The sequence below is a fragment of the Macaca nemestrina genome, chromosome 9, assembly GCF_043159975.1.
Source record: "Macaca nemestrina isolate mMacNem1 chromosome 9, mMacNem.hap1, whole genome shotgun sequence".
In the NCBI taxonomy this organism is placed as follows: Eukaryota; Metazoa; Chordata; class Mammalia; order Primates; family Cercopithecidae; genus Macaca; species Macaca nemestrina.
Window position 1 is genome coordinate 67641875 of NC_092133.1, and position 25198 is coordinate 67667072.

Sequence of the window (25198 nt, forward strand, 5' to 3'; positions counted from 1 at the left end):
AAGAAAAACATTTACTCAACTGGACATTTTCACACATGAACAGATTCCCCTTAAGGGATCTTTAAACCTCCAAGTGTTAGAAGCAGAGGAGGGCTTAAGAGACTGACTTGGCCAACCTCCTCATTTGACAGACGGAAACTCCAGGGCCTGGGAGAGAACAGACACACAGCAGTGCCAGTCCCCAGCTGGGATGCAAACCCAGGGCCTCTGCCTCCAGCGATTTTTCCTGTCCTTCATTTGACTGTCTTGTTGTTACATCTGTGCAGGGATGTGTCCTCTTTCATAGCTTCTTGGCGGGATATCTGGACCATTCTTGGATGCAGCTTTAAAGGCAGGCTGCACTTTTGCAACTTAGGCCCAAATGAGTTCTACTATTAGGAAAAAACACTTTCTGTGGGAATTTTCCTGCCAGCAGGAAACCCAGACCCGGCCTGGCTGAGGCAAAGACTTCTAGGGGAGCCTATCTTAGATGCGGTTCCTCTGTAGAGACAGAGCGGCAGGAAGTCCTGCAGAGAGGCCAGGGAGGCGGGGCTGAGAGACGCGGCTCAAGCCTTGCTTCCTGCCATCGACCAGGTGACCCTTCATGTCCCTTGTTGCCCCACGTTTTCATCTGTAAAATGGGAAGAGTTGTGAGGAGTAGCACATAGTAGACTTAAATGCCCATTTCCAGTTCAGCAGAGCTCAGAAGACAGATTCTGGTATCAGATTCCCTGAATTTGCCCCCTAGCGATGCCACTTACTAGCTTTATAGCTCTATACCAGTCACTTAAACACTTTTGGTCTCAGTTTCCTCATCTGCACTGTGGGGATAATAATCATATGCAACTCATAGGCCTGTGGTTCCCAAACTGTGTGCCAAATTATCCCAGGGTTCCTCAGCACCCTCACAGGGGAGCCGTGGGATATTTTCAATGTGGGAAACACAGTAATGCTAGATAGCTGTCAGACACTGCACCAACAAGTAGCTCACAGTTTCAATGTCCTATCACTCTGCTTTCCTTTATTTGGCACCATATCTTTGCACAGCTGGGATTGTGGCATTTGGGAGTAGCCCACGACAAAAAATAAGAGTAGTGGTGTCCACTCGGATTCCAAAGTTTGAGAAGTTGTACAGCGCCCGACGGGTGCACACATCCCCATTCATAATTCTTTGTGGCTATTTAGGAATGGGATAAAAATATATGTTTTCTTTCAATTTATCCTAAGATTTCAGAATATAAATATTTACAAAGCTGTTGCAATCTAATACATTCCTGTTAGGGACTTCTTTTTGGCCTTGGGATAGCCTAAAAAAATTACTGATATGCTAAAAATCAAAACATTTCTGCATCTCTGCCTAGGGTTATTGTGGAGCTCATTGAGTTTATATGAACCACCCTCTGAGCAGCGCCTGGCAGGGTAAGCATCCAGGAACCCCAAGACCCCATTATTCTCCCACCCAGCTGGCACCTATGCAGCCTGGCCATGGGTTGCTCTCATCTAGCCCACCTTTCAAGCCTTCCTCAGTCACTGGGGCCCAAGCCAGGGCCAGGGAGAAGTGAGGGCTCTGCACAGGCCCTGGCATGCCCCACACTTACTCCCTTACTGTTTTTTGTCGTTGTCATTTTGGAAACAGAGTCTCACTCTGTCACCCAGGCTGGAGTACAGTGGTGCAATATCCACTCACTGCAACCTCTGCGTCCCGGGTTCAAGCAGTTCTCTCACCTCAGCCTCCCGTGTAGCTAGGATTACAGGTGCACACCACCATGCCCGGCTAATTTTTGTATTTTTAGTAGAGATGGGGTTCCGCCACGTTGGCCTGGCTGGTCTCGAGCTCCTGAGCTCAGGCAGTCCACCCACCTCAGCCTCCCAAAATGCTGGGATTACAGGCATGAACCACCACGCCCGGCCTACTCCCTTACTCAAGTTGCATTCACTGCGTGCTGGCCAGCAGAGTCCACTCGTGGTCCCTCCAGGCAGGAACCTCAGGTGGGCCTTTCATTCTTTCGTATCTCCTGGCAGTCTCTGCCTCCAGGACACCTAGGGTATAGGGACACAGCAAGAGGGCAACAGCTACATCAAGAGCCATCCAGTGCTGCTGCAACAGAGAGGCACAGAGGGGACACTTGGCCTGCGTTCCTGCCAAGGCCAGAGCTGAATCTTTGCACCAGGCTGAGAGGAGGGGCAGGGTGGGAAGAGTGGGGCGGTAGGGCTGCCAGACGCAGGGCCTGCTGCACTAATGGATGTCTAATGTTTTGCTTTCCTCAGTCCTGTCTGTACCCACTTTATAAATGGTCTGCATTAGAGTTATAAAACAAAGTCATAATACAGCCTGCAGTGCTGCAAAGCACAGAGGCAGCTGTCACCCCGGGGCTGGGGGCGGTACTGTTAGAGATGGGTGTAGGCACGTGACATGCACCCATGGGCCCCCATGCCCCTTCTCCTGTGGCTGTGACCCACCCCCAGAGGGAGGCTCAATCCTTGTCTTTCAAAGACAAGCTGCCTGAGGCCAGCAAGGGGCTGGTTCAGACCCAGGGGCCTCTGAGTCTGAAGGCAGAGCTCTGTCCCACAGCCCTCAGGGCTGAGATGGAGACAAGATGCTGGTGGTCAGTGGTGGGCATGGAGTCTGGCAGGTTCTCTGCTGCCCAGATGCCCTCCTGGCTCCATTCTGCTCTCCCAGAGCTGCCTGGCCTGGCAGGGAAGCCTCAGTGGCCATCTCAGGGTGTGCACAGCAACCAGCTCTCAGGCCACTGGAAGCCAGTGTTCAGCTCCCTGGGCTGTGATCAAGTCACTGTGTCATCTCATCAAATCCCCAAGCAGCCCTAGGGGGCTGCCAGTTTGCCTACAGTGAACGTGTCCCTGTACCTGGAAGTGGGAAGCAGGTGTCAGAGAGCCCTGGCCTGGCCTCAGGAATCTGCCTTGCTGTTCCCACATTAGCTGCCCGCTCACTGGGTGGCCTCAGGCAAGTCATGCGAACCATTTGAATGGTCTTCAGTTTCCTCTGCTTTGAAATGAGGACAGTTCCAGCCTTGCTGGCCCCTTGATGAGAGAGCCCTGTGGACTATGGAGTTCTGGTCACTGTCAGGGTGCTATTAGGATTCCCGGGTGTGGAGACACCCACACCGTTACAGAGCTACATCAATGATAGGTGGTGTGGAGTCTGAGACAACAGCCCAAACTGTGAAATCTTTTCTCAGGTTCAAACTTTTGATCTGCCTCTTGTTAGCTGTGTGAACTTGGACAAGTTGCTTAACCTCCCTGAGCCTCCATTTACCCATCTCTAAACTGGGGACTAATAGAACATACCTTACAGGGTTGGTGCCAGAATTCAATAAGTTAACAATTTAAATTCCTGCAAACATAGCACCTGATGCTGGGTAAGCATTAGTTGTTCTTTCAATGCAGCAACATGTACCTACTGTGCGCCAGGCCCCACCTAGGCATTCATGCATGTTTATCTCATGCGATCCTCAGAGCAGCCCAGAGACAGGGGAAGGGTGTCCACCTCTTGTGCTCATCAGCCATAACGAGGTAGGAGTTAAGGTTCTCTCCCTGGGCCCTACAGAACATGCTGGATGGAGCTGGAGTCATGTGTCATCTTGTTAGCTCCCCCACCCCCACTCCCCACACACACTGGCCAGGGCCTAGGCCCCAAGCTGGTGATAGTTTATGCATTTTCTCCCAAGTTCCCCAGTCTCAGCAGGCTCTCCTGGTCCACAAAGAGAAAGCATAGTCAGACTTTCTGTTCTTGGGAAACCAGGTGTCCCCTTGGCCCCTCTGCCTATAGGGGGATTCCCTAGGGCCAAATATGGCCTGCTAGACCAGAGAACAAGTGCATGATCCCAGTGGCCACACAGACCTCCCTGGACACCACCCTCCCCACTCCCTCGGCTGTAGGTGGGGCCTCTGGCTGGAGGGGCTGGGCAGCCATGCGCCACCCCACAGCTTCATTCACTGTGTCCTCTGGGCAGTCAGCAGAGGAGGACAGGCCCCCGACAGCTTGTGCCCAGCCACCTGATGATTTGGCATTTGGCGCTGGAAAATTCGTTTTCGGAGGTGGATTGTAAACCAGCAGCTCAGCGGCCTGGTTTCCCGACTTCTGGGCACTGGCGGTGGCCACACCCCTCTTCCTGTTTGTCTCACCTCCTGAGGTGCAGTTCTTTCCAGGGAGACCGGGTGGGCCAGGATTTCCATTTGGCCCCCTTCGTGGGAGGAGATTGCCACAGGCACAGCCTCGTCTGCTCTGAAGTCTCTTCATCCATTGTGCTAAGGGCTGGGGTGGGGGTTGGGAAGAAGAGGCCAAGGGTTGGGTGAGAGCCACAGACCATGGGAGGTGAGCTCTGTGGGGAGGCTTCTGGGAAGGAGGGCTTCCCCTGGGGTAGGAGACCTGCAAGGGGCCTAGCACCATGGAGTCCAGGCCTGGTTCAGCCGGCTCACCCCACCCCTGCCCCGCAGCCCTGACTCCTGTCCTGCTTGCCAGCCTGGCCGGGGCTGCAAAGGGCAGCTGTGACTCCAGGGCAGAGCTGGCCTGGTTTGAGCTCCAGCCCCAGCCCCGTTTCCAGCCCATTGCATCTGGTGGCGTCACCATGAGGAACTGGATAGAGGCCGGGCAGGGACAATGGAGCAGACGCTGGGGGGTGCCCAAGGGGTATCCTCACCCAGACAGATTGCCTCCCCTCCCGGGACCTCCCTGGCCTCTCCATCTGTAATGAAGTACAATCACACAGCATCTCAGAGCGGGAACTGGCTCTTTATAAAGCCTAGCCTCTTAAAAGCAGGGCAAGATGGGAAACTGAGGCCGCAGGAGTGCCAGACTTGACCCTGGTTGTAGATTGCGTCCCCAGCAGGGCTCTGGTTGCCCCACCTCTGCCTCCCCTGCCCTCTGCATCTGCGGTGGGTCCCCGGGGTGGGCGAGGGGTGCCACAGGGCTCTCCCAGCACACAGCCTCATGGAGGTCTCCACTCACTCTGCAGGCACTGATTCCGGCCGCGAGGTGCTCCCTGACTCCTTCCCGTCGGCGCCGGCAGAGCCGCTGCCCTACTTCCTGCAGGAGCCACAGGACGCCTACATTGTGAAGAACAAGCCTGTGGAGCTCCGCTGCCGCGCCTTCCCCGCCACGCAGATCTACTTCAAGTGCAACGGCGAGTGGGTCAGCCAGAACGACCATGTCACACAGGAAGGCCTGGATGAGGCCACTGGTAAGCCCACCCCAGTGCCTGGAACCCCCAGGACCCCCCAGGCCCAGAGGCACAGGCCTGGCTCCATGTGAGACTTCACACAGCCATGGTGCCCCCTGGTCCTCAGTTCCCCATCACCCACCCCGGGCTTCACCTTGGATTAGCATTTCCCCAAATGCTGGCCACGTGTCCCAGCCTGACTTTGGGACCATCCCCACTGCATTCGATAGCACGGAGCGCCCCGTGAGCCCTCACTCCCTTTCCATTTTCTCTCCATCCTTCTGCTTCTGTCAGGGAGTAAGTTCCCGTCAGGTGGGGGCTCTTGAGCCCTCCCAAACACCTGCCAATCTCCCTGTTTAACAAAGAGGGCAGGTTTCTGCCTCACGGCCCTGGCACCCCACGGCACCGACCCAGAATTCAATGCAATCGTTATTTTTACAGTTCCTTCTGTTTGTGGAAAGTGATACTGGTTTCCATTCACAATAATGATACGGCATTTCCTGCGTCGAAATAAATTGTTTTAGGTTAAAAAGAAAAAGTTGAGAGTATTAAGTAAATAACCGTTCAAGTGGTGCTGGGATGTAGCCCAAATCTGGAGGGAGAGAGGAGAGCAGCCAAAACTGGGAAATGCGAGGAAGTGTGGGGTCCCTTCCTTCACGGATGTGTGGGGGACCCTTGGTACTCCCAGGGGAGGAGGCAGAGCCCTGGGGTTCCCCATATCTCCCAGAACTGAGCCTGCCCCCAGGGTGCCCTCGAGTCTAAGTGAGGGGCTCTTGCTCACTGCCACCAGGTCCCTGTTGATAGTGCAGAGCCCTCAGGGTGAAAAGCCCTCCCTGGGGCTTAAGACAGGCAGGTGGGACCCCGCTTCAGTCACCGGACAGAGCCCACCCACCCCAGACTCGGGGCTCCCGTGCAGCCTTCCTGGCTTTTTGTTTTTCCCGTCTCTGTCTGGATCCTTTGCTTTCTCTTTCTTCGGCTCTCTTGATTTCGCTGCCTCTCCCTGCTCATTTCTCCCTCTCTCTTTTCCTTACGTGCCTGCTTTCCTTGTTTCTTTTTCTCTCCCTCCCCCTCTCTCTGTCTCACTGTCTCCCTGACGTGCTGTGTCACTGTCCTTCTTTCCCCCTTCTTTAGTTTCTGTTTTGTCATGTAAAGCTCACAGATTTCAGAACCAGTCAGGCTTAAAACCATACTCCAGAATGTACTCAAGGTCACTGAACCGTATTTTACAAATGGTTAAAATGCTAAGTTTTATAGAATGTGTATTTTACCACAATTTAAACATAATTTTAAACAATAGAGTTGGAGTCCCATGCTCACCCAAAATATAAAAATGGAAAAGGAAATTTTTTTTTTTTTTGAGACAGAGTCTCGCTCTGTCACCTAGGCTTGAGTACAGTGGCATGATCTCGGCTCACTGCAACCTCCACCCCCCAGGTTCAAGCAATTCTCCTGCCTCAGCCTCCCGAGTAACTGGGACTACAGGCGCCCACCACCACACCTGGTTAATTTTTTGTATTTTTAGTAGACACGGGATTTCACCACGTTAGCCAGGATAGTCTCGATCTCCTGACCTCATGATCCTCCTGCCTCGGCCTCCCAAAGTGCTGGGATTACAGGTGTGAGTCACTGCACCCAGCCAGAAAAAGGAATTTTTAAGGGGAAACTAAACAGCACATATTTGCCAGCTGCCCCCACTCTTTGACTGAGTGACCCTGGGGAAGTCACTCGACCTCTCTGAGCCCCAGTTCTTCTCTTTGTAAACTGGGAAGTTGACTGAAGGTCCTGGTGAGGGTAGAGCCAGGTGGCACACATAGCACAGAGCAGCATGCCAGGGCCCAGCAGGCAGTCAATAAACACCTGCTTCCTCTGTCCTCTTTCTGGGCTTTCCTTGGCCTCTTTCTCTCAAACGGTCCTTACCTCTCTGCCCACTGAGCTCCTCTGGCCTGTATCAGAGGTCAGCCATCGAGGTCTGGACAAGGCAAGGGAACAGTGTGCCTGCTGGGGCCCCTCACGGGCCGTTAGTATAGTAATAATACCCCTGTGATTATTACTAATAATAACAGCATGGCTCTTACTTCCCTGCCACCAGGCACACAGGCCCTGCCAGCCCTAGAAATTGGGGCACTGTTGTCCCCATTAGCTGCAAATAATGGGCAGAGCTTCCTTGGCAGTGGTGGGGCCTGATTCCACTTCAGCCTCCTACTCTCTAGCCCTGGCTTTCCCTAGCACTCTCTGAGGCCTGAAAACAGAAGAGGATGACTGGAGGCCAGGAGAGGCAGAACAGCCCCCCACCAACTTGTGCCAGATCGGGGCAGGCGGCCCAACCCTGGGTGTCCTGGTCCAGACATTGCTATGCTTGGGAGGGCAGTCTGGTGCTAGGCCTCAAGCCTGGGACACCGGAGATCCCCGTCCTATGCTCCCTGCATCTCTGCTTGCTGGTGATCATGGACGAGGTGTCGCGCCTCCTCCCTGGTGGTGGTTTCCTTCTGTCCAGCTATTGGTGCTGCTGAAACCTTGCATGGATGACCCCCTTAAAAGGGCCCAGTCTTCCAGGTTCACAGTCTGGTAAGCAAGGGGCAGGGCTCTGCTCCCTGGGCCATGCAGCATTGACTGTGGAGCCAGCCCCCGGGCAGCTATGGCAGGCAGGCACTGCCACCCACCCCTGAAGCAGTCTCTTCCCTGGATGGCAAACCCCTAGCCACCTCCCATTTAGATCCTTGGCCATCAGGACGGGGCTGTCCCCCCTGTCTGGACTCCCTGCACAAGGACCCAATCCTCCTCAACAATAGGAGAGTTACAGCAGTGACTTCATCAGGAGAGGTCCAGAGAGGAGTTGTGGGTGAGGGGACGAAGCTCTAACCTGGGAAAGATGCCAGGGAGCTGACCGCTCTGCAGCAGCTTGCTGGGGGACTTGGTGCCTGCCACCTACCCTCTCTGGGCCTCAGTTTCTTCAAAGGTAACAGAAGAAGCTGGTTGAGATCCAGATGACCTGCCAGAGTATATTTGTGTCTGGCCCGGGCTGGGCGCTGTGGCGGAGTAGTCACCATAACTTGTTTAGAGTTTACCTTGAGAGTTTACTATGATGAGGGAACCGAGGCTCAGAGAGACTGAGTAACTTCGCAAAGGTCACCCAGCTGGGGTTTGAGGGTGGGGCCAGGACGCAAACCTGTCCAGCCATCCAACCCTGTCCTTACCCACCATGCCACCGGCTGTGCGTACCTTAACAATCCATGGTGCAATGAGAGGATGAGATAGGACACATTGTGGCAGGGAAGAGCAGCTTTAGCAATTCTGAGACACAAGGCAGTCAGGGAGGCTTCCTGGAGGAGGAAGAAGCCTCTATAACCTTTGGGGAGGAACTTCAGATGAATGTCCCCATTCCTGGCAGGTTCCCTGCTTTCTTGAGCATGGAGGGCTTCGTTGAGGGATGGTTGACTGAAATCCTACTGACCCCCTTGTATAGGCTGGTAGGTCCTGTTATGTAGGAAGTTTCCCAGGCCCTGACCAGGGAGCCATTGAGAGATCAGGGGCTCCCTGGAAGAGGGACCTCCTCAGCTCCACGCCCACGTGGCCTGAGTAGTGATCAGGGAGAGCAGGTGTCTCACCTCTGCACGTGCTGAGCCCCCTTTCTGTGCCAAGCCCTGGGCCACAGCAGTGAGCAGAACAAAGCCCCATCTTGTTCTCCTGCAGGAGACAGACATTTAACACATGAATGCGTCCATAAATAATCTGAGTCCAGCTAATGGTGGGTGCTGGGAGGAGACGAGGCTGGGTAGGGGAGTGATTGCTGCATAGACAAAGTTCGGGTGCAGTGGGGGGAGTGCCGAGCAGTGCTGGGAGAGCTGTGGGGGAGGCGCAGGGTGGAGGGGGCTTTCCTCGGGAAGTGAGGCTGATCCGAAATCTGGCAGGGACTGAGAGGCCACTGGGCCCAGAGGAGACAGAAGAGTTCCAGGCAGGGGACTGATGTGCAAGGGCCCCGTGGCTCTGTAGCCACAGAGCCAGGGAACATGAGAGCCTAGAAGACACCGGGTGAGGCTGCAGTGGGGTGGGGACGGTGAATGCACAGTGCAGCTCAGAGCCGCTCCTGGGGATGACCCTACAGGCCTGCAGGCCACTGAGAGCCCGCATGAAGGGTCTCATATCAGGGAGGAATGACACACCACTTGTGCATTTTGGAGATGACACTAGCTGCCAGGTAGAAGATGCATTGGAAGGGCAGAGGGCTTGTGTTAGCCACTGCAATGTGCAGGTGAGTGGCCATGAAGCTTGGGCCAGGGTGGAGACAGGAGGAATGGATGGAAAGGGGCACTTGGGTGAGAGAGCCAGCAGGACCCGAGGTGGAAGGCCTGGGTGTCCTGTGCCTCACATTCTTGCTTTGCCCCGCCCCTGACAGCACTCTCTTCTCCTCCCAGGCCTGCGGGTGCGCGAGGTGCAGATTGAGGTGTCGCGGCAGCAGGTGGAGGAGCTCTTTGGGCTGGAGGATTACTGGTGCCAGTGCGTGGCCTGGAGCTCTGCGGGCACCACCAAGAGTCGCCGAGCCTACGTCCGCATCGCCTGTACGCCACCCTGACCCCCACCCCGTCCCTGCAGGACCCTTCCCCATCCCCGAGGATGCTGGAGAGGGAACTTCACATCTGTGGGGCCTCCTCCAGCATCCCTGGCTGAGGATGCCTGTGGCAGAGACATCCCAGCACATGGATGCCAGCTCAGAGAGGGCTCCTAGACCCAGAACCTGGGCCTCTTTTCATCTACTTCTGTATAAAAGAAGCTGGCAGCTTCCTCCCCCATCCTGAGCCACTATGTGCTTAGGATCCCAGAGTCATGGAGGGAACCCTGTTCCCCTAAGTCTGCCTGGTGAGCCCCTCCTTTGGAGTAGAGGAAATTTCCCAGGCAAAGGACAGGTGGGCCCATGAACAGTTCCCTGTGTCTGCACTGCCACCCAGTGGCCACAGTGTAGCACATCAGGTTCCAGTTCTCCCCACACCTGACTGCCTTGGGACCCTCTCGCTTCTCCCAGACCTGCGCAAGAACTTCGATCAGGAGCCTCTGGGCAAGGAGGTGCCCCTGGACCATGAGGTTCTCCTGCAGTGCCGCCCGCCGGAGGGGGTGCCCGTGGCCGAGGTGAGCGGGGATGTAGAGACCACTGAGCACAGCCCTGTGGCCATGCCTGCGGAGGCCAGGCAGGCACCGTATTTACCATCAGCCATGGTGCTGGTCTCCCAGAGCCCTACCCCTTTCACAGATGAGATCGAGGCTTGGCAAAGAGAAGAGAACTGCCACCTCTGCAGAACACAGCAATGCCAGATCCCAGCTGGGTCTGCCACAGGCATAACCCCACAGGATGGGGTGGCTAGGGCAGAAATCCCTAGAACTCAGGAGCTCCTTAGGTGGACCTCCAGCTCGGTCTCGATCTTCTGCCCCACCCGGAACCCAAGGCCCCAGCTTTCTGGATGCCAAAGGGTCCTATCCTGCATGTGTATGAGTGTGTTCTCCCCCACGAGCTGGTCACCCCTTCCTGAAACCACACAGTCTTTGGATTGCCTGTCCTCTCTCACTATCCTTACCTCTGTTCCAGACATACTCCCTGCACTGGTGGTCCAGGGAGTAGAGCTGCATCTCAGCTTTGCCCAGTGGAGTGGACGGTTGGGGTAGTCAGGAGCCTGACTTCCAGCCTGGGATCAGCCCTGTCTGATCCCAAAACCGTGCACTCATTGCTCAGCCTCTCCCAGCCCAAACCCTCCTCTGCACAGTGGGCTCAGACAAACATCCCTAGCCATATATGCTAGGCACTTGGCATGCTGGTCTCTGCAACAGCCCTGCAAACTGATGTTACCATTCTATCCTACAGCAGGGAAGCAGGGCTGGGAGGGGCCCAGTGGCCACCTAGGGTGAGGTAGCTGGTGAGTGGCAGAGCTGGGGTTTGTACCCAGGTCTGCCAGACCCGGGGACGTTCTTCCTATCACCTTCCAGGCTTTTTATCCTGGCTAGTAGAGCCGGGAGGAGTCAATGATAAAGACAGATACTCCTGGCTAGCGCTTATTTAGTTAGCTTAACTCAACTTACTCTGAGTACTATTCTCGGCACCTTACACATTCTAACTCGTGTAATCCTCACGATGGATCCCTGTGGGGTAGGTGCTATTCAGTTCCATCTTGCAGTCGATGAAATTGAGGCCCTGAGTGGTAAGTCCCCTCCCAAGACCACCCAGCTGGCAAATGGCGCTCTTAACCCTGGAGCTGTACAGTGTCCAGTCCCACCGAGGCCCTGCCTCACTGCCATGACCGTAGTGTGGACCCAGGTAGAACTGCCCTTCTTCTGTTTATGGTCAGACCTGCCCTGGGCCCTCACTGCCCCCTCACTCCCACTCTTGCAGGTGGAATGGCTCAAGAATGAGGATGTCATCGACCCTACCCAGGACACCAACTTCCTGCTCACCATTGACCACAACCTCATCATCCGCCAGGCCCGGTTGTCAGACACTGCCAACTATACCTGCGTGGCCAAGAACATCGTGGCCAAACGCCGGAGCACCACTGCCACCGTCATCGTCTACGGTGCGGGCCTCTCAGAGTGGGAGGGGCAGACACGGTCAAGGGAGGGAGGAGAGCCTGGGGCTAGGTGGGACCCCTGGCTTGGTAGGGAGGATGCAGCCCAGAGAGGGGAAGTGAATTGACCAAGGTCACAACACAGCAAAATTCATGGCCAAGTTGGGCATTCCTGGGTTCCCAGCCAGGAGCACTCCCCAGTTCTCAGGATGCCTTGCCTAACTCTGAAGGAGAAAAACCAACTCTCTCCAAGTCTGGGGGCTGAGGCAGGACCCAGTCAGTACGCCCAGAGGCCTGTTGTCCTTGTAGAGTTAGGGACCAATGCCCAGGCTTGTGAGCTGTTCTCTGCTTCTCCCTTGGGCCCTGTGGGTGGGAGGAGTGGAGCCACAGCTGAGGTGACTTTACAGAGTTCTAGAAAGAGCCCTGTACTAGGTTCCAGCTCCAGGCACAGTCCCAGGCCCCCATTACTCCCGGGATGACCCTAGGCAACTGGCAGCCCTTTCTGGACCTTCCTTGCCATCTTACAACAAGGTGGGGCATAGACAGTGACTTCCCGGGTCCCCTCTGGTGCTGATGGTTGCAGCCCAGCTCTGCCTGCCACTTCTGAGTCTCTCACACTGTAGGCAGATGGGGTCTCACCAGAGAGGCCAGGCTTCGGCAGAGGGGCCTTGTCAGGGTGAGGGATGGGTTTGGGGGAGGGCAGAGGGTTCCAGAGCCAGGCCAACCAGGTGACAGCTGCCGCCTTGCAGTGAATGGTGGCTGGTCCAGCTGGGCAGAGTGGTCGCCCTGCTCCAACCGCTGTGGCCGAGGCTGGCAGAAGCGCACCCGGACCTGCACCAACCCCACCCCACTCAACGGAGGGGCCTTCTGCGAGGGCCAGGCCTTCCAGAAGACCGCCTGCACCACCATCTGCCCAGGTAAGGTGCCTTGTCCGTGCCCAGCCCCACCCTGAACCCTGTCCCACTTCTGTATTGTGTGCCAGAGCCAGGACAGCCGTTCTGTCCCTAGCATGGAGAGCAGAAGGTGCTTGTCCCAAGCCCACAGCTGGCTGCCCAGGCTGACGAGATGCTCTGATCTCTGACTTATGCTGCCCTGGGCTGCTGGTGAGATAGAGGCAGAGGGTCTGAGTGGTGGCCCCTTCTCCCTGACCCTCTAGCCTGGGCCTTCTGTCCTCCAAGCTGAGGGTTCTCAGTGTCAGTGTGTCAGCCCCAGGCCAAGGTTTCAGAGGGTCAGCCTCAGGGACAGCCTCTTGCCCCTAACTGTTAAGACACACCGTGGCCACAGACCCTATTCACACTGACAGCCATCCTCCTATTCCTCTCTCTGTGCAGCCCCTCTGCTCCCCTACCCCCACACATGTGCTGTGTTCTCTCCCTTGGGTTGTATGTTTGTGCCTACACTGTTTTTCTTTACCCTGGGTTTGTGTCTTTGTGTGTAAATTGTGCACTGGGCTGTATCGTGTTGATGACCTTATGCATCTATCTGTACCCTCTTTGTCCACCTGCCAGGTGCATCTGGCTGTTCATTGGCATGGGGCTATGTGGATATCATGTGGATTTCTCTGTGTGGCACACATGTGTCCTGGGTTCCTCATTTCCTTCCACAGTGTGTACGCATGCATGTGTGTTGGCGCATTGCTGTGTTCTGCACACGTAATTATGTGTGCACATGTCCCTGCGTGCACATGTCTGTGCGTGCACATACTCCTGTATGCCCTGCTCTTACAGTCGATGGGGCGTGGACGGAGTGGAGCAAGTGGTCAGCCTGCAGCACTGAGTGTGCCCACTGGCGTAGCCGCGAGTGCATGGCGCCCCCACCCCAGAACGGAGGCCGTGACTGCAGCGGGACGCTGCTCGACTCTAAGAACTGCACAGATGGCCTGTGTATGCAAAGTGAGTCACAGGGAAGGTGGGGCCCTGGGGGTGGGGACTCTGGAGCCATGTAAGGGTCCCCCAAACCCGGCCCCATGCCTCAGTGCCCAGCCTGCAGCATGGCAGTCCTCAGGGCCTCTGTCCCCCCACCACATCCATCATCTCATCTCATCCTTCCCATTGCCTTCTCTGCCACTATTTCCCTGTCACCTATGTCATTGTCTTTCCCTTTATTTCCCTTGACAGATAAGAAAACTCTAAGCGACCCCAACAGCCACCGTAAGTCCCCTTTCATGGCTGTCCTCTTTCCTCTGGGGGATCCCTGGTTCTCTTTGGCTGGCTTTTCCCGGGATCAGGGTGCAGGGCAGGGAGAGCTGAAGGTGCCGCCCTACCCACCCTCCATGGGACCATCTACACCTGACACTGCATGTGTCTGCATCTCCATCACCGGCAGACAGGCAAACCCTTGGCTGACAGAAAACAAAGGCCCTAGGACACCCTACTGAGCTTCCTCTCATAGGAGGGGAAACTGAGTCTCAGAGAGAAGAAGGGACTTGGCCAGAGACACAGGCAAGAAGTAGCAGAGTAAAGATTTGAACCCAAATATTTTTATAGCCAAAGCTGGTGTTCTTAACCATATGCCCTTGGCCCTCCTTTCTGGACCAGGGCCGGGGCATCACCACTGCAGTTCCCCCTCACGCCCCTTGCTGTACCTCCGCCCCAGCAGCTGGGCCAAGCCTCCCAAATGGTCTGTGATGCCCGCTGCCCTGCGTCAGCTCCGGGGGGCGTGCTCTCCAGCCCCAGAGGCTGCACCGCCACTGCAGTCATACCAGAGCAGCAAAGCCACTTGAGCAGATTGGCCCATGGTAATTAAACCACAATTTCCAGATAGTTCTGGAATCATAAAATCAGTGAGGCCCTTGGCCGAGCTCACTGGGGCTCGGGCTGGGGATGATTCGAGTGTAAATCACCAGGCAAGTGGCCCCAGTGTTAGTGAGGGCAACAGGAGGCAGAGCCAAGCTGGGGGAGCCATTTCTTTGCTGAGCCAGGAGCCCAGCCCTGAGGGGGAGCCCAAGAGTGAGGGCTGCTGAGGAGAGATACTGGGGGACAGAAGTTGGAAGTGGGCAGACATCCGGGGCTGGGAGCCATGCCCTGCCTTGCTGAAAGCCTCAGGCTGACCCCAAGTGCAGGGTGTGGAGGACTCCAGGCAGAGGAAGCAGGCCTACTTCTCTGAGGGCCCCCCAGGGAGGGAGTGCGTGGACAGGTGCCTCCTGGAGCTCCCGAAGGAAGCAAGGGGAAGAGCAGCCATCTTGGCCGCCAATTTTGCTCTCCCTGAACTGTCCAGTGTGGAAGCCACCAGCCACGTTTGGCCGTTTAAACTTTTATTTAGCTTAATTAAAATTAAATAATTTTTTAAAATGCAGTTCCTCAGTGGTACTGGCCACATTTGAGTTATTCAAGAGCCATACGTGACTAGTGGCTGCATACCGGATACTGCAGACATAGGATATTCCACCACTGTAGAAAGCCCCACCAGAGAGCCCTACTTCAGACCCTGCCACTTTGACCTTGAGGCTTCCTGCCTGGCCATGTTTGCCTGGGGGAGGAAAGTGTGGCCATGGGTTACCTCCCTGGGCCCATCCTTCTCCCCACATGCCCACCTCTTCTTCACCGCATTGCTGTGCATCTCATTCCACTCCTTCAGCTCCCCATCCCTCTACCTCCCACCCTCAGAGCATGGAATGGAAGAAGAGTTCAGAACAGCTACTTACAAAGATAACAGAGCCAGAAGAGCTTATCCACGTACCAAGCTAACAGAGCCAGGGCCTTTGGTCCTATGGAAATTGCTGCAGACTCAGAGGTTTCAACCCCAGCGCTCACAGGGCAAATTATGTTGCCGCATGGCCCCGAGCCACAGACCCTGTCTCCTCAGCAGCGAGCAACAAGTTAACACATGGCGTGAACATGTTTGTTCTTTTCTTCTCATGCCACAACTAGAAGGGCAGTAAGGCAGGGACTTCGAGCCCATTTTACTGATAGAGAGGTTCAAGGCTAGCCTGAGGTTGCCGGCCTGTGTAGGCGGGGCTCAGACTGGAACTCAGCACCGTGCTGGTTGGCCCTGGGCCCTGCCCTTTCCAGGGACCCAGGGCCTCCCTGACTCCCCCAGGGCCTGGTGTCTGTGCTGCCCCTTATGTGGTCTTCCTGTCCCCGCAGTGCTGGAGGCCTCAGGGGACGCGGCGCTGTACGCGGGGCTCGTGGTGGCTGTCTTCGTGGTCGTGGCAATCCTCATGGCGGTGGGGGTGGTGGTGTACCGCCGCAACTGCCGTGACTTCGACACAGACATCACTGACTCATCTGCCGCCCTGACTGGTGGTTTCCACCCTGTCAACTTCAAGACGGCCAGGCCCAGTAAGAACCTGAGGATGTCTGGGGTGGTTGGCAGAGGCAGGATACCCAGAGGGCTCTGGTGGTACCCAGACCAGAGCCAGGCTCCTGACTCCCTCCCGGGGTTTTTCCATAGAGATAACTATGTGGATGGGTATGGATTAGAGAACTACAGAGAAGGAAGGGAGTGACCCAGGCTGCGGGATTCCCAAAGCTTCCTGCAGCTGGCAGCAATTGAGCCTTTCACAGCTGGACATTTGGGTGGGATTTTGCAGTGGGAGCTGGGCCAGTGAGATGGGGCACAGCTGGGTCTGACTATAGCCCCCACTCCTGCAGACAACCCGCAGCTCCTACACCCCTCTGTGCCTCCTGACCTGACAGCCAGTGCCGGCATCTACCGTGGACCCGTGTATGCCCTGCAGGACTCCACCGACAAGATCCCCATGACCAACTCTCCTCTGCTGGACCCCTTACCCAGCCTTAAGGTCAAGGTCTACAGCTCCAGCACCACGGGCTCTGGGCCAGGCCTGGCAGACGGGGCTGACCTGCTGGGGGTCCTGCCGCCGGGCACATACCCTAGTGATTTCGCCCGGGACACCCACCTCCTGCACCTGCGCAGCGCCAGCCTTGGTTCCCAGCAGCTCTTGGGCCTGCCCCGAGACCCGGGGAGCAGCGTCAGCGGCACCTTTGGCTGCCTGGGTGGGAGGCTCAGCATCCCTGGCACAGGTGAGCCCCTGCTCTGCTTGTGTGTCGGCCTGGCCTCAGCACCTCCTCTGCAGACTGCCCCCACACCCATCCAGCAGAAGACAGGGCTGCCCTAATCCCATATCAGATGGGGAAAGGGAGGCCTGGTGGCAGGAAGTGAGTATAAAATAGAGAGGTCTGACTAGAAAAGCTAGGCTTCAGGCCTGCCCTCACTAGGGCAGAGGAACCTTGGGCCAGCCACCTTCAGTGTCTCTGTTGTGTGAGAGAGAATAGTACTATGTAGTTCAGCAGACCTACAAAGCACTGTCCTAGAACTAGCAGCAGAGGGGCAGGGGCGCCCATCTTAGTTTGCAAAGCCAGCAATTAACAGCTTCCCAGCACCGTACACTAAGCTAGGAGTAGGGCTGGCACTTGGACCTCCAGACCCCATAGCAATGTCAGAGACCCCTGTCTTCCTAGACAAGCCAGCACTGGTCAGTGGCCTGGCCTCTGCTTGCATCCAGTCCCCAGACCCCCTCCCACCCCTGGCTGGTGACCACCTGGAGCTCAGGAGATATCTTTCTCTCCCAGCCCCAAACTGGGGCCGATTTCCCAAACCCTTGTTCTCCTGAGCTCCTGGACTCCCTGCTGACCTCCCTCTCTCCCTAGGGGTCAGCCTACTGGTGCCCAATGGAGCCATTCCCCAGGGCAAGTTCTACGAGATGTATCTACTCATCAACAAGGCAGAAAGCACCCTGTGAGTAGAGCCCCAGCCCCTGCTCCTTTTTCTTCCTCCCATCCCTTGCTGCGTGCCCACACCTGGCGCCCCTTCTAAACCTGGTGCTAAGACCAAACAGTCTTCCAAGGAAAGCATTAATCTTACTGGGTCCATATTTAAAACTTGCAGAACCAATACCATAAATCATAAAACTCAAAGGCAATTGACAAGCTGGCTACAAGTATGACAAAGGGCTGAATATCCTTACTATGTAAAGAGACTTTGTAGATCAATAAGAAAAAGTAAACATCTCACTGTGAAAATGGGCAAAGGATATGAACAAGTGATTCACACACACACTCTCACACAAACACACTGGCCAGTAGGTTATGAGAAAATGTTCAGTCTAATTTGCGGTCAGAGAAAACTAATGAAAAAAAACATGAAGTATATTGGGATTTTATTATTATTGTTATTATTATTATTAAGGAATTTGCAAGGACCTTTTTCCAAATGATAATACCCTCTTGCTGGCAAGAGGGTGGGTACATGGCCTTCTGTGGCACGTGGGCGGGAGTAGAGATTGGAACCAGCTCTCTGGAGGGCACTTTAGCGTAACCTATTGAATACCTTCCAAGATTACACAACCTTGGAAAATGTAAGCAAGGAATTCTGAGCTATGATAATGTTGCAGTGAAACAGCAAAAATCTGGAAACAACCTCAAGATTCATGCCATTTTCTTTGCCTCCTTTGCCCCCATGACCTCTGGGAATGCAGAGTCCTGAGTGGCAAAGAGCTGCCCTCCACCTCCCGGGCCCTGGGCAGGCTTGGGAGCCCAGCAGGAGCCTGCACCTTTGCCGAGCTCTTCACTGCCTCCCTCCTACCCTGTGTCCTCCCCCAGCCCGCTTTCAGAAGGGACCCAGACAGTATTGAGCCCCTCGGTGACCTGCGGACCCACAGGCCTCCTGCTGTGCCGCCCCGTCATCCTCACCGTGCCCCACTGTGCCAAAGTCAGTGTCGGTGACTGGATCTTTCAGCTCAAGACCCAGGCCCACCAGGGCCACTGGGAGGTGAGGAGCCAGGGTGAAGGTTGGCCCAGCTCTCCCAACCTTCCCAGGGAGGCAAAAGAAAGCACTTTTCCTCTGGCCCAGCCTCAATAACTGTGACCACTACCCCACCCTTGCTGTCCCCTACAGGAGGTGGTGACCCTGGATGAGGAGACCCTGAACACACCCTGCTACTGCCAGCTGGAGCCCAGGGCCTGCCATATCCTGCTGGACCAGCTGGGCACCTATGTGTTCACGGGCGAGTCCTATTCCCGCTCAGCAGTCAAGCGGCTCCAGCTGGCCGTCTTCGCCCCCGCCCTCTGCACCTCCCTGGAGTACAGCCTCCGGGTCTACTGCCTGGAGGACACACCTGTAGCACTGAAGGTAGGGCCAGCTGCAGGTGCCCACACAGCCCTGGCCGGCCAGCTGCATGATCCCTGCCAGCATCCCCCTCCCCAGGCTCATGGGCCCTCCCAGGAACCCTTCCCCACCACCAGCCTTATTAGGTCACGCATGTGGCCCTCACACACTGAAACAGCCTTGGGCACAGGGCCTGTCTCACCAAGATCCAGGTTAGAGGTGGGAGGCAGACCAGGGATCCCTGAAGGCTCTGATGGGGTCTGCCCCAGGACCGAGGGAGCATGAGACCAGGAGGGGCTTGGGCTGGTGGGGAGGGTCTCTGGGAAGGCTGACATGTAGGAGTTTCAGCAGAGAGGAGTGAAGGGCATTCCAGACTGACAGAAATGACTGCGTTTCATATGAGTTTCAGCTGAAAGGCATAGGGCATGTGTGAATGTGAGGGCAGGAGAGATGGGCAGGGCTCAGCCTCCCAGGAGCCTGTGCCAAGGAATTTGGAATCCACGCGGCAGGAAGGGGAATGGACCTGGTAGACACCTGTTCACAGGTGCTCTTTAGAAAGCCCCTGTGGCTATACTTGGGGTGGGTAGATGAGAGGGGCTGGACCCTGGGCCACAGGGAGTGACAGCAGCCAGGAGAGGCGGGGCTGGATGCTGTGTGTGCTCAGTGGATTGGACAGACTGATGGGATGGGCAGTGGGAGGGGAAGTTAAGGCTGACAGCCAGGCTCCTAGCATGTGTAGAAGGATGGAGAGCCATGCCCCAGGTGAAGGAAGGGTCATGCAGATGAGGGGTGGTCGGGACAGGAGGGAGGGAAGCAGAGGGGAGGGTCTTATAGTACTGAGAGCCTGATGATGGCAGGTATGGAGCCCTGTGTTAGCACCACTATTCCCTGCCAGCCTTAGAGCCCTTGTGCATTCCCCCATTCTCAGGAGCTCAGGCTCATCCTGATGTAACCCTGGAAGCATACAGATACTTGGCTGTGTGTGAGCCCGTTCCCCTCCCACCTCCCATCTGCCCTCCTCAGTGCCTCATGGTCCTTTCCCATGGCTCCATGCACCTCCCATTTCTGCTCCCTGGCCCCATCCAGCTCCTTCATCTCCCAGACTCATGGGACTTGTCCCAAAGCCCACACTGCAGACAGCATAGGTGAAAGAGGCCCATGGGAGAAGGAGTGTCCCTTGCTGGGAGGACACTGGCTTGAGATGCCAGTGGTCCTGCGATGGGTGGGAGGTGCCTGGGAAGTGCTCCTGCAGCTGGATCTCTTGGTCCTGGGGCATTGGCTAATGGCCAGCTTTGGCCAGAGAGTGCTATAGAAATCAAGAGGGAAGTTACCAGGTTTTGGCCTGATGGCATTCTTTGTTTATTCAACCCTCCATCCATTATCCATCCATCTGTCCATCTGTTCATCCATCCATCCATCTTTCTGTTCATCTGACCATATACCCATTCAGTCAGCAGCCCATCTGTTTACCTATTCATTACTCTTCTATCTATTCATTTATCTTTTCTTCCATCTTTCTATTCATACACCCATCCTTGTACATCCATCTGTATATTCATCTGTCTATCTTTCTAGCCATCGATCTGTTTATCCATCCATCTGTCCATTTATTAGTCCCTCTAGCCATACGATCATCTGTGGATTCATTCATCTAGTCATCTTTCCCGCTGTCTGTCCATCCATCTATCATCCATTCATCTTCTCACACCATAAGCCCTCTGTGAGCTCTTGCAAATGCCCAGCCACGCACTCAGATGGGCCCCTGCCTCCTGCCCTGCAGAGTGCAGCAGAAGAGGCCCATTGGCCAAGTGTGATGGGTTCCCCTTCCCCATGCCCCTGGCCCACAGGAGGTGCTGGACCTGGAGCGGACTCTGGGTGGCTACTTGGTGGAGGAGCCGAAACCCTTGATGTTCAAAGACAGTTACCACAACCTGCGCCTCTCCCTCCATGACCTCCCCCACGCCCATTGGAGGAGCAAGCTGCTGGCCAAATACCAGGTGAGGGCTGGGCTGATGGGTGGGGAGGGGCAACACTTAAGGGCTGCCTGGGAAGACCAGCTCCCTCCCGGGCTCTGCCTCCTGGCTCTGCCCTGCAGCCTCCCTGGGTCTCTCACTGTCTCTGTCTTCTCCCAGCCCAGTCTCCAGGCTCCCAGCCATCCCCAAGCACATCCCCAAATTCAGGGCAGTGGGTCCACATGTACACTTCTGCCCTGTCACATCCCTACACGCACAGACGCCTGTGCCCTTCATCCTCACAGAGGCTCCCCACCCTTCAGGGCATGCCCTCCTGGCAGACTGTCCATCTCATCTGTGACAGCCACAGCCTGCTGCTGCCCACGCAGCAGCACCTGAGACCATGAGGCCCCCCAGCCCCCAACACACACACCTGTGCCTTTCCTTCCCTCACGTACCCCGCCTCAGCTCCCTTCTGGAACTGAGGGTCTGACACCAACTCAGCTGGCTAGCTTAGGGCACTTGACCTCTCCCCATCTGGGTGGAGAGACCTGAACTGCCCACCAAAGCTCCCTGAGCTCTCCCTGCGTCTCCATTTCCATGAGGACAGGGCAGGCTGGCCTTGCCTGCCTGGTCCTGACCCCCTCCTCCTGCAGGAGATCCCCTTCTATCACATCTGGAGCGGCAGCCAGAAGGCCCTCCACTGCACTTTCACCCTGGAGAGGCACAGCTTGGCCTCCACAGAGCTCACCTGCAAGATCTGCGTTCGGCAAGTGGAAGGGGAGGGCCAGATATTCCAGCTGCACACCACTCTGGCGGAGGTGAGGGAAGGGGGGCCAGATATTTCAGCTGCACACCACACTGGCGGAGGTGAGGGAAGGGGGGCCAGATATTCCAGCTGCACACCACACTGGCAGAGGTGAGGGAAGGGGGTCAGATATTCCAGCTGCACACCACTCTGGCAGAGGTGAGGGAAGGGGGGCCAGATATTCCAGCTGCACACCACACTGGCAGAGGTGAGGGAAGGATGGCCAGATATTCCAGCTGCACACCACACTGGCGGAGGTGAGGGAAGGGGGGCCAGATATTCCAGCTGCACACCATGCTGATGGAGGTGAGGGCCAGAGGACACCTCTAGGGTTTGGGGCTGGGCTGCAGCACGCAGACCCCTGCAGTTCCTTCTCACCTCCCAAGTCTGAGCAGACATTTGGTCATGTTTTGCTAACAAGCATCATGTATTGATTGAGTGTCATTCACATGCTTGGCATATACCAGAAAACTTACATGATCTCACTAAATCTTCACGAGCACCAGGAGATGCATGACAGATATGATCCCCACCTGGGAGGTGAGAACGTAGGTTTTAGGAAGGGCAAGGATTTGCACACTATGCACCAATGGCAAGACTGGATTTGAACCCAGGTTGATGCAAGGACCAGGCCTATGGTTCTCAACCGTTATAAACCTGGATTGAGATTAAATCCCAGGCCACCCAGGGTGACAGCACTAGATCCTCCTCGTGGGGCATTGTGAAGAGCACTGGATACAGGTCTGGACCCAGGTCTGCCACTAACTTGGCATGTGGCCATGAGCAGGCCACTCCCCTTTTCTAGACTTCACTTTCCACCTGTACAAATGGGTGCATGTGGATTAGACTGTGGCTGGGGCTCCTTGGGGCTTCCTAACTATGAGGCTGCATCTGCATTTGCCTGGGGCCTTAGGTAAGCATGGTGCATCCCCTGAGGCCTGGAGGATGTCCATGCAGGCCTTGCCCTTGGGAACCGACCCTTCAAGGGAGAAGCCCCTGCCTGAACAGTGGGAGCCTGTCCAGAGGAGGTGGGAGTGACTCAAGGCTCAATGAGCTCACAGTCCAAGGGGAGGGAGGCTGGAGAGCAGTGCCCAGCACTGTGCCCCTCTCACTCTTGGTCCCCACCCTTGCAGACACCTGCTGGCTCCCTGGACACTCTCTGCTCTGCCCCTGGCAGTGCCGTCACCACCCAGCTGGGACCTTACGCCTTCAAGATCCCGCTGTCCATCCGCCAGAAGATATGCAACAGCCTAGATGCCCCCAACTCACGGGGCAATGACTGGCGAATGTTGGCGCAGAAGCTTTCTATGGACCGGTGAGTATCCCAAACCACAGCCCACCCCCATCTGCCTTCGTCCTCAAGGTCTCACAGGGGCAGGCAGGGCAGGCAGCCTGACAGCCAAGACCAGCTCCCAGAGCAGCCGCCCTTTTGCCACCATTTGTGGCAAATCAGGAACTTGGGATTGGATATGCAAAGTTCAAGAGTACTGCTCCCTCAAGGAGCATCATGCTCAGAGCACTGGTCCTCGAGCCGGGCAGACTCTCAGGCCCTGCTCTTTTCCCATTGTGAGGGGATAACGCTCCACCTGCCCATCTCACAGAACAGCAGGAGACTCAAAGCCAGGGCATCAGCTTGGTGCCATCATTGTCAGCACCTGGTGTCTAGGACAGAGAAGGTGCTCCGGAGATGCTTGCTGACTGGCTGAGATACACTTTGGTGTCAAAACTCTTTTGGAGAACTTCAAATGCTGGATAAATGAATATAAAGCCAATGATAATAAGTATTATATGTATTGAAAGATGTGTAATAAACTTGCGTTGAGCAGATGCTTTAGATAAGACATTTACTAGAAATGAGTAGGACTTACAAAGATGGCTAAGGCTTTGTTCCTCCTATCAGGGGAGTTCATGGGAGCAGGAGGGAACACAGGTGGGAGGAATGAGCACATGCGACACGTGGTCATTCTGTCTTGGGGCCAGTGTCTTTCAATGATAATAACGATGATGATGAACAAGATAGTTACATGCTAGAGACAATGCTAAACCCTTACTTTATATGATCTTGGATCTTGTTGAGAGGTAACTGGCATTGTTCTAATTTTAGAGACAAGGAGACTAAGATTCTGAGCTCTAGGTTCTGACTTGCCCAGAGCCACACGGACCGCAACACAGTAGCTGGAATTCAGACCCAGGACAGTAGGACACCAAAGCTCACAGCCTTCCCACTTCCCCTTGTGCCCCTTCACCCCCAGGCTCCAGGAAGGAGCTAAGTGCTTGGGGACCTCAGTGCCCTCCTTCTCTCTGCCAGGTACCTGAATTACTTTGCCACCAAAGCGAGCCCCACGGGTGTGATCCTGGACCTCTGGGAAGCTCTGCAGCAGGACGATGGGGACCTCAACAGCCTGGCGAGTGCCTTGGAAGAGATGGGCAAGAGTGAGATGCTGGTGGCTGTGGCCACTGACGGGGACTGCTGAGCCTCCTGGGACGGCAGGCTGGCAGGGACTGACAGGTGGCAGGTGCAGGGAGGCCTGCGGGAGCCTCCTGATGAGGATGTTTGGCCTCTGCTTCCTCCCAGTTCACAGCCAGAGTTGCCTCTCCTCCTCCTCTTCCCCAACCCCCAGACCACAACCAGCCTTAGAAAATCCATGTACTCTGTTGTTAGAGGGCCCAGAGTTCCTTCTCCATCCCCGTTCTCTGTCTGTTGGCCTGAGATCTCCGTGCGGGAACCAAGATGGGGCTGAAGCCTCTGGAGGAGGTTGGGGCAGGCAGGAGGCCGTCCCTCCACCCTCCTACCCTCAGCCTGGCAACTTCTGAGTTCCATGGGTTTTAGTTCCGTTCTTTGTTTTCTTCCTCCCTTATTGATTTATCCTTTCTCCCTAAGCCCCCTTCTGCTTCCACGCCCTTTTCCTCTTTGAAGAGTCAAGTACAATTCAGACAAACTGCTTTCTCCTGTCCAAAAGCAAAAAGGTAAAGGAAAGAAAGAAAGCTTCAGACCGCTAGTAAGGCTCAAAGAAGAAGAAAAACACCAAAACCACAAGGGAAAAGAAAAACCCAGTTTCTTAGGAAACGCTAATGATTTATTATCCAGATTATTTGGATAAGTCCTTTTTAAGAAAAAAAAAAAAAAAAGAAAATGAAAAACACAAAAAAATAGAAAACTCTTTTCTTGAGTGTGGATGAGAATGGGCACACTCACACTTCTGGCCAGGAGTGAATGTGCCTCTGTGTGTGTGTGTGTGTGTGTGTGTGTGTGTGTGTTTGTGTGTGTGTGTGTGTGTGTTTGTGTGTGTGTGTGTGTGTGTTTGTGTGTGTGTGTGTTTGTGTGTGTGTGTTTGTGTGTGTATGTGTGTGTTTGTGTGTGTTTGTGCGTGTGTGTGTGTGTTTGTGTGTGTGTGTGTTTGTGTGTGTGTGTTTGTGTGTGTGTGTGTGTGTGTGTGTTTGTGTGTGTGTGTGTGTGTGTGTGTGTTTGTGTGTGTGTGTGTTTGTGTGTGTTTGTGTGTGTGTGTTTGTGTGTGTGTGTGTACATGTACGCGTGTGCATTGGGGAGAGAGAGACTGAACAGAGAGTACTTTGCTGCTAACAAATCCATCTTGGACTGAATTCTGACAAGGCCTCAGTTTCCCCAGTTGGGCAGAGAGTAGATCAGACAGGGTTTTCACTGTCTAGATTTAG

At 55.4% G+C, this 25198-nt stretch overlaps 1 protein-coding gene across 2 annotated transcripts in view; it reads left to right on the forward strand.

Annotated features, from left to right (window-relative positions):
* Nucleotides 1-24878, forward strand: part of LOC105466060 (unc-5 netrin receptor B) — an 87646-nt gene extending 62768 nt beyond the window's left edge. Inside the window, exons 2-17 of one of the 2 annotated variants that reach the window (XM_024788001.2) lie at nucleotides 4953-5177; nucleotides 9569-9712; nucleotides 10174-10277; nucleotides 11530-11710; nucleotides 12451-12618; nucleotides 13429-13593; nucleotides 13819-13851; nucleotides 15787-15981; nucleotides 16294-16683; nucleotides 17311-17398; nucleotides 18262-18430; nucleotides 18557-18790; nucleotides 20614-20763; nucleotides 21375-21539; nucleotides 22660-22841; nucleotides 23835-24878. In XM_024788001.2, the coding sequence (XP_024643769.1) occupies nucleotides 4953-5177; nucleotides 9569-9712; nucleotides 10174-10277; nucleotides 11530-11710; nucleotides 12451-12618; nucleotides 13429-13593; nucleotides 13819-13851; nucleotides 15787-15981; nucleotides 16294-16683; nucleotides 17311-17398; nucleotides 18262-18430; nucleotides 18557-18790; nucleotides 20614-20763; nucleotides 21375-21539; nucleotides 22660-22841; nucleotides 23835-24000 (2759 nt within the window). In that variant the 3' untranslated portion in view covers nucleotides 24001-24878. The remainder of the gene's footprint in view (nucleotides 1-4952; nucleotides 5178-9568; nucleotides 9713-10173; nucleotides 10278-11529; nucleotides 11711-12450; nucleotides 12619-13428; nucleotides 13594-13818; nucleotides 13852-15786; nucleotides 15982-16293; nucleotides 16684-17310; nucleotides 17399-18261; nucleotides 18431-18556; nucleotides 18791-20613; nucleotides 20764-21374; nucleotides 21540-22659; nucleotides 22842-23834) is intronic. The other variant, XM_071069710.1, reaches the window with a different exon arrangement.
* Nucleotides 24879-25198: the final 320 nt, after the last annotated feature.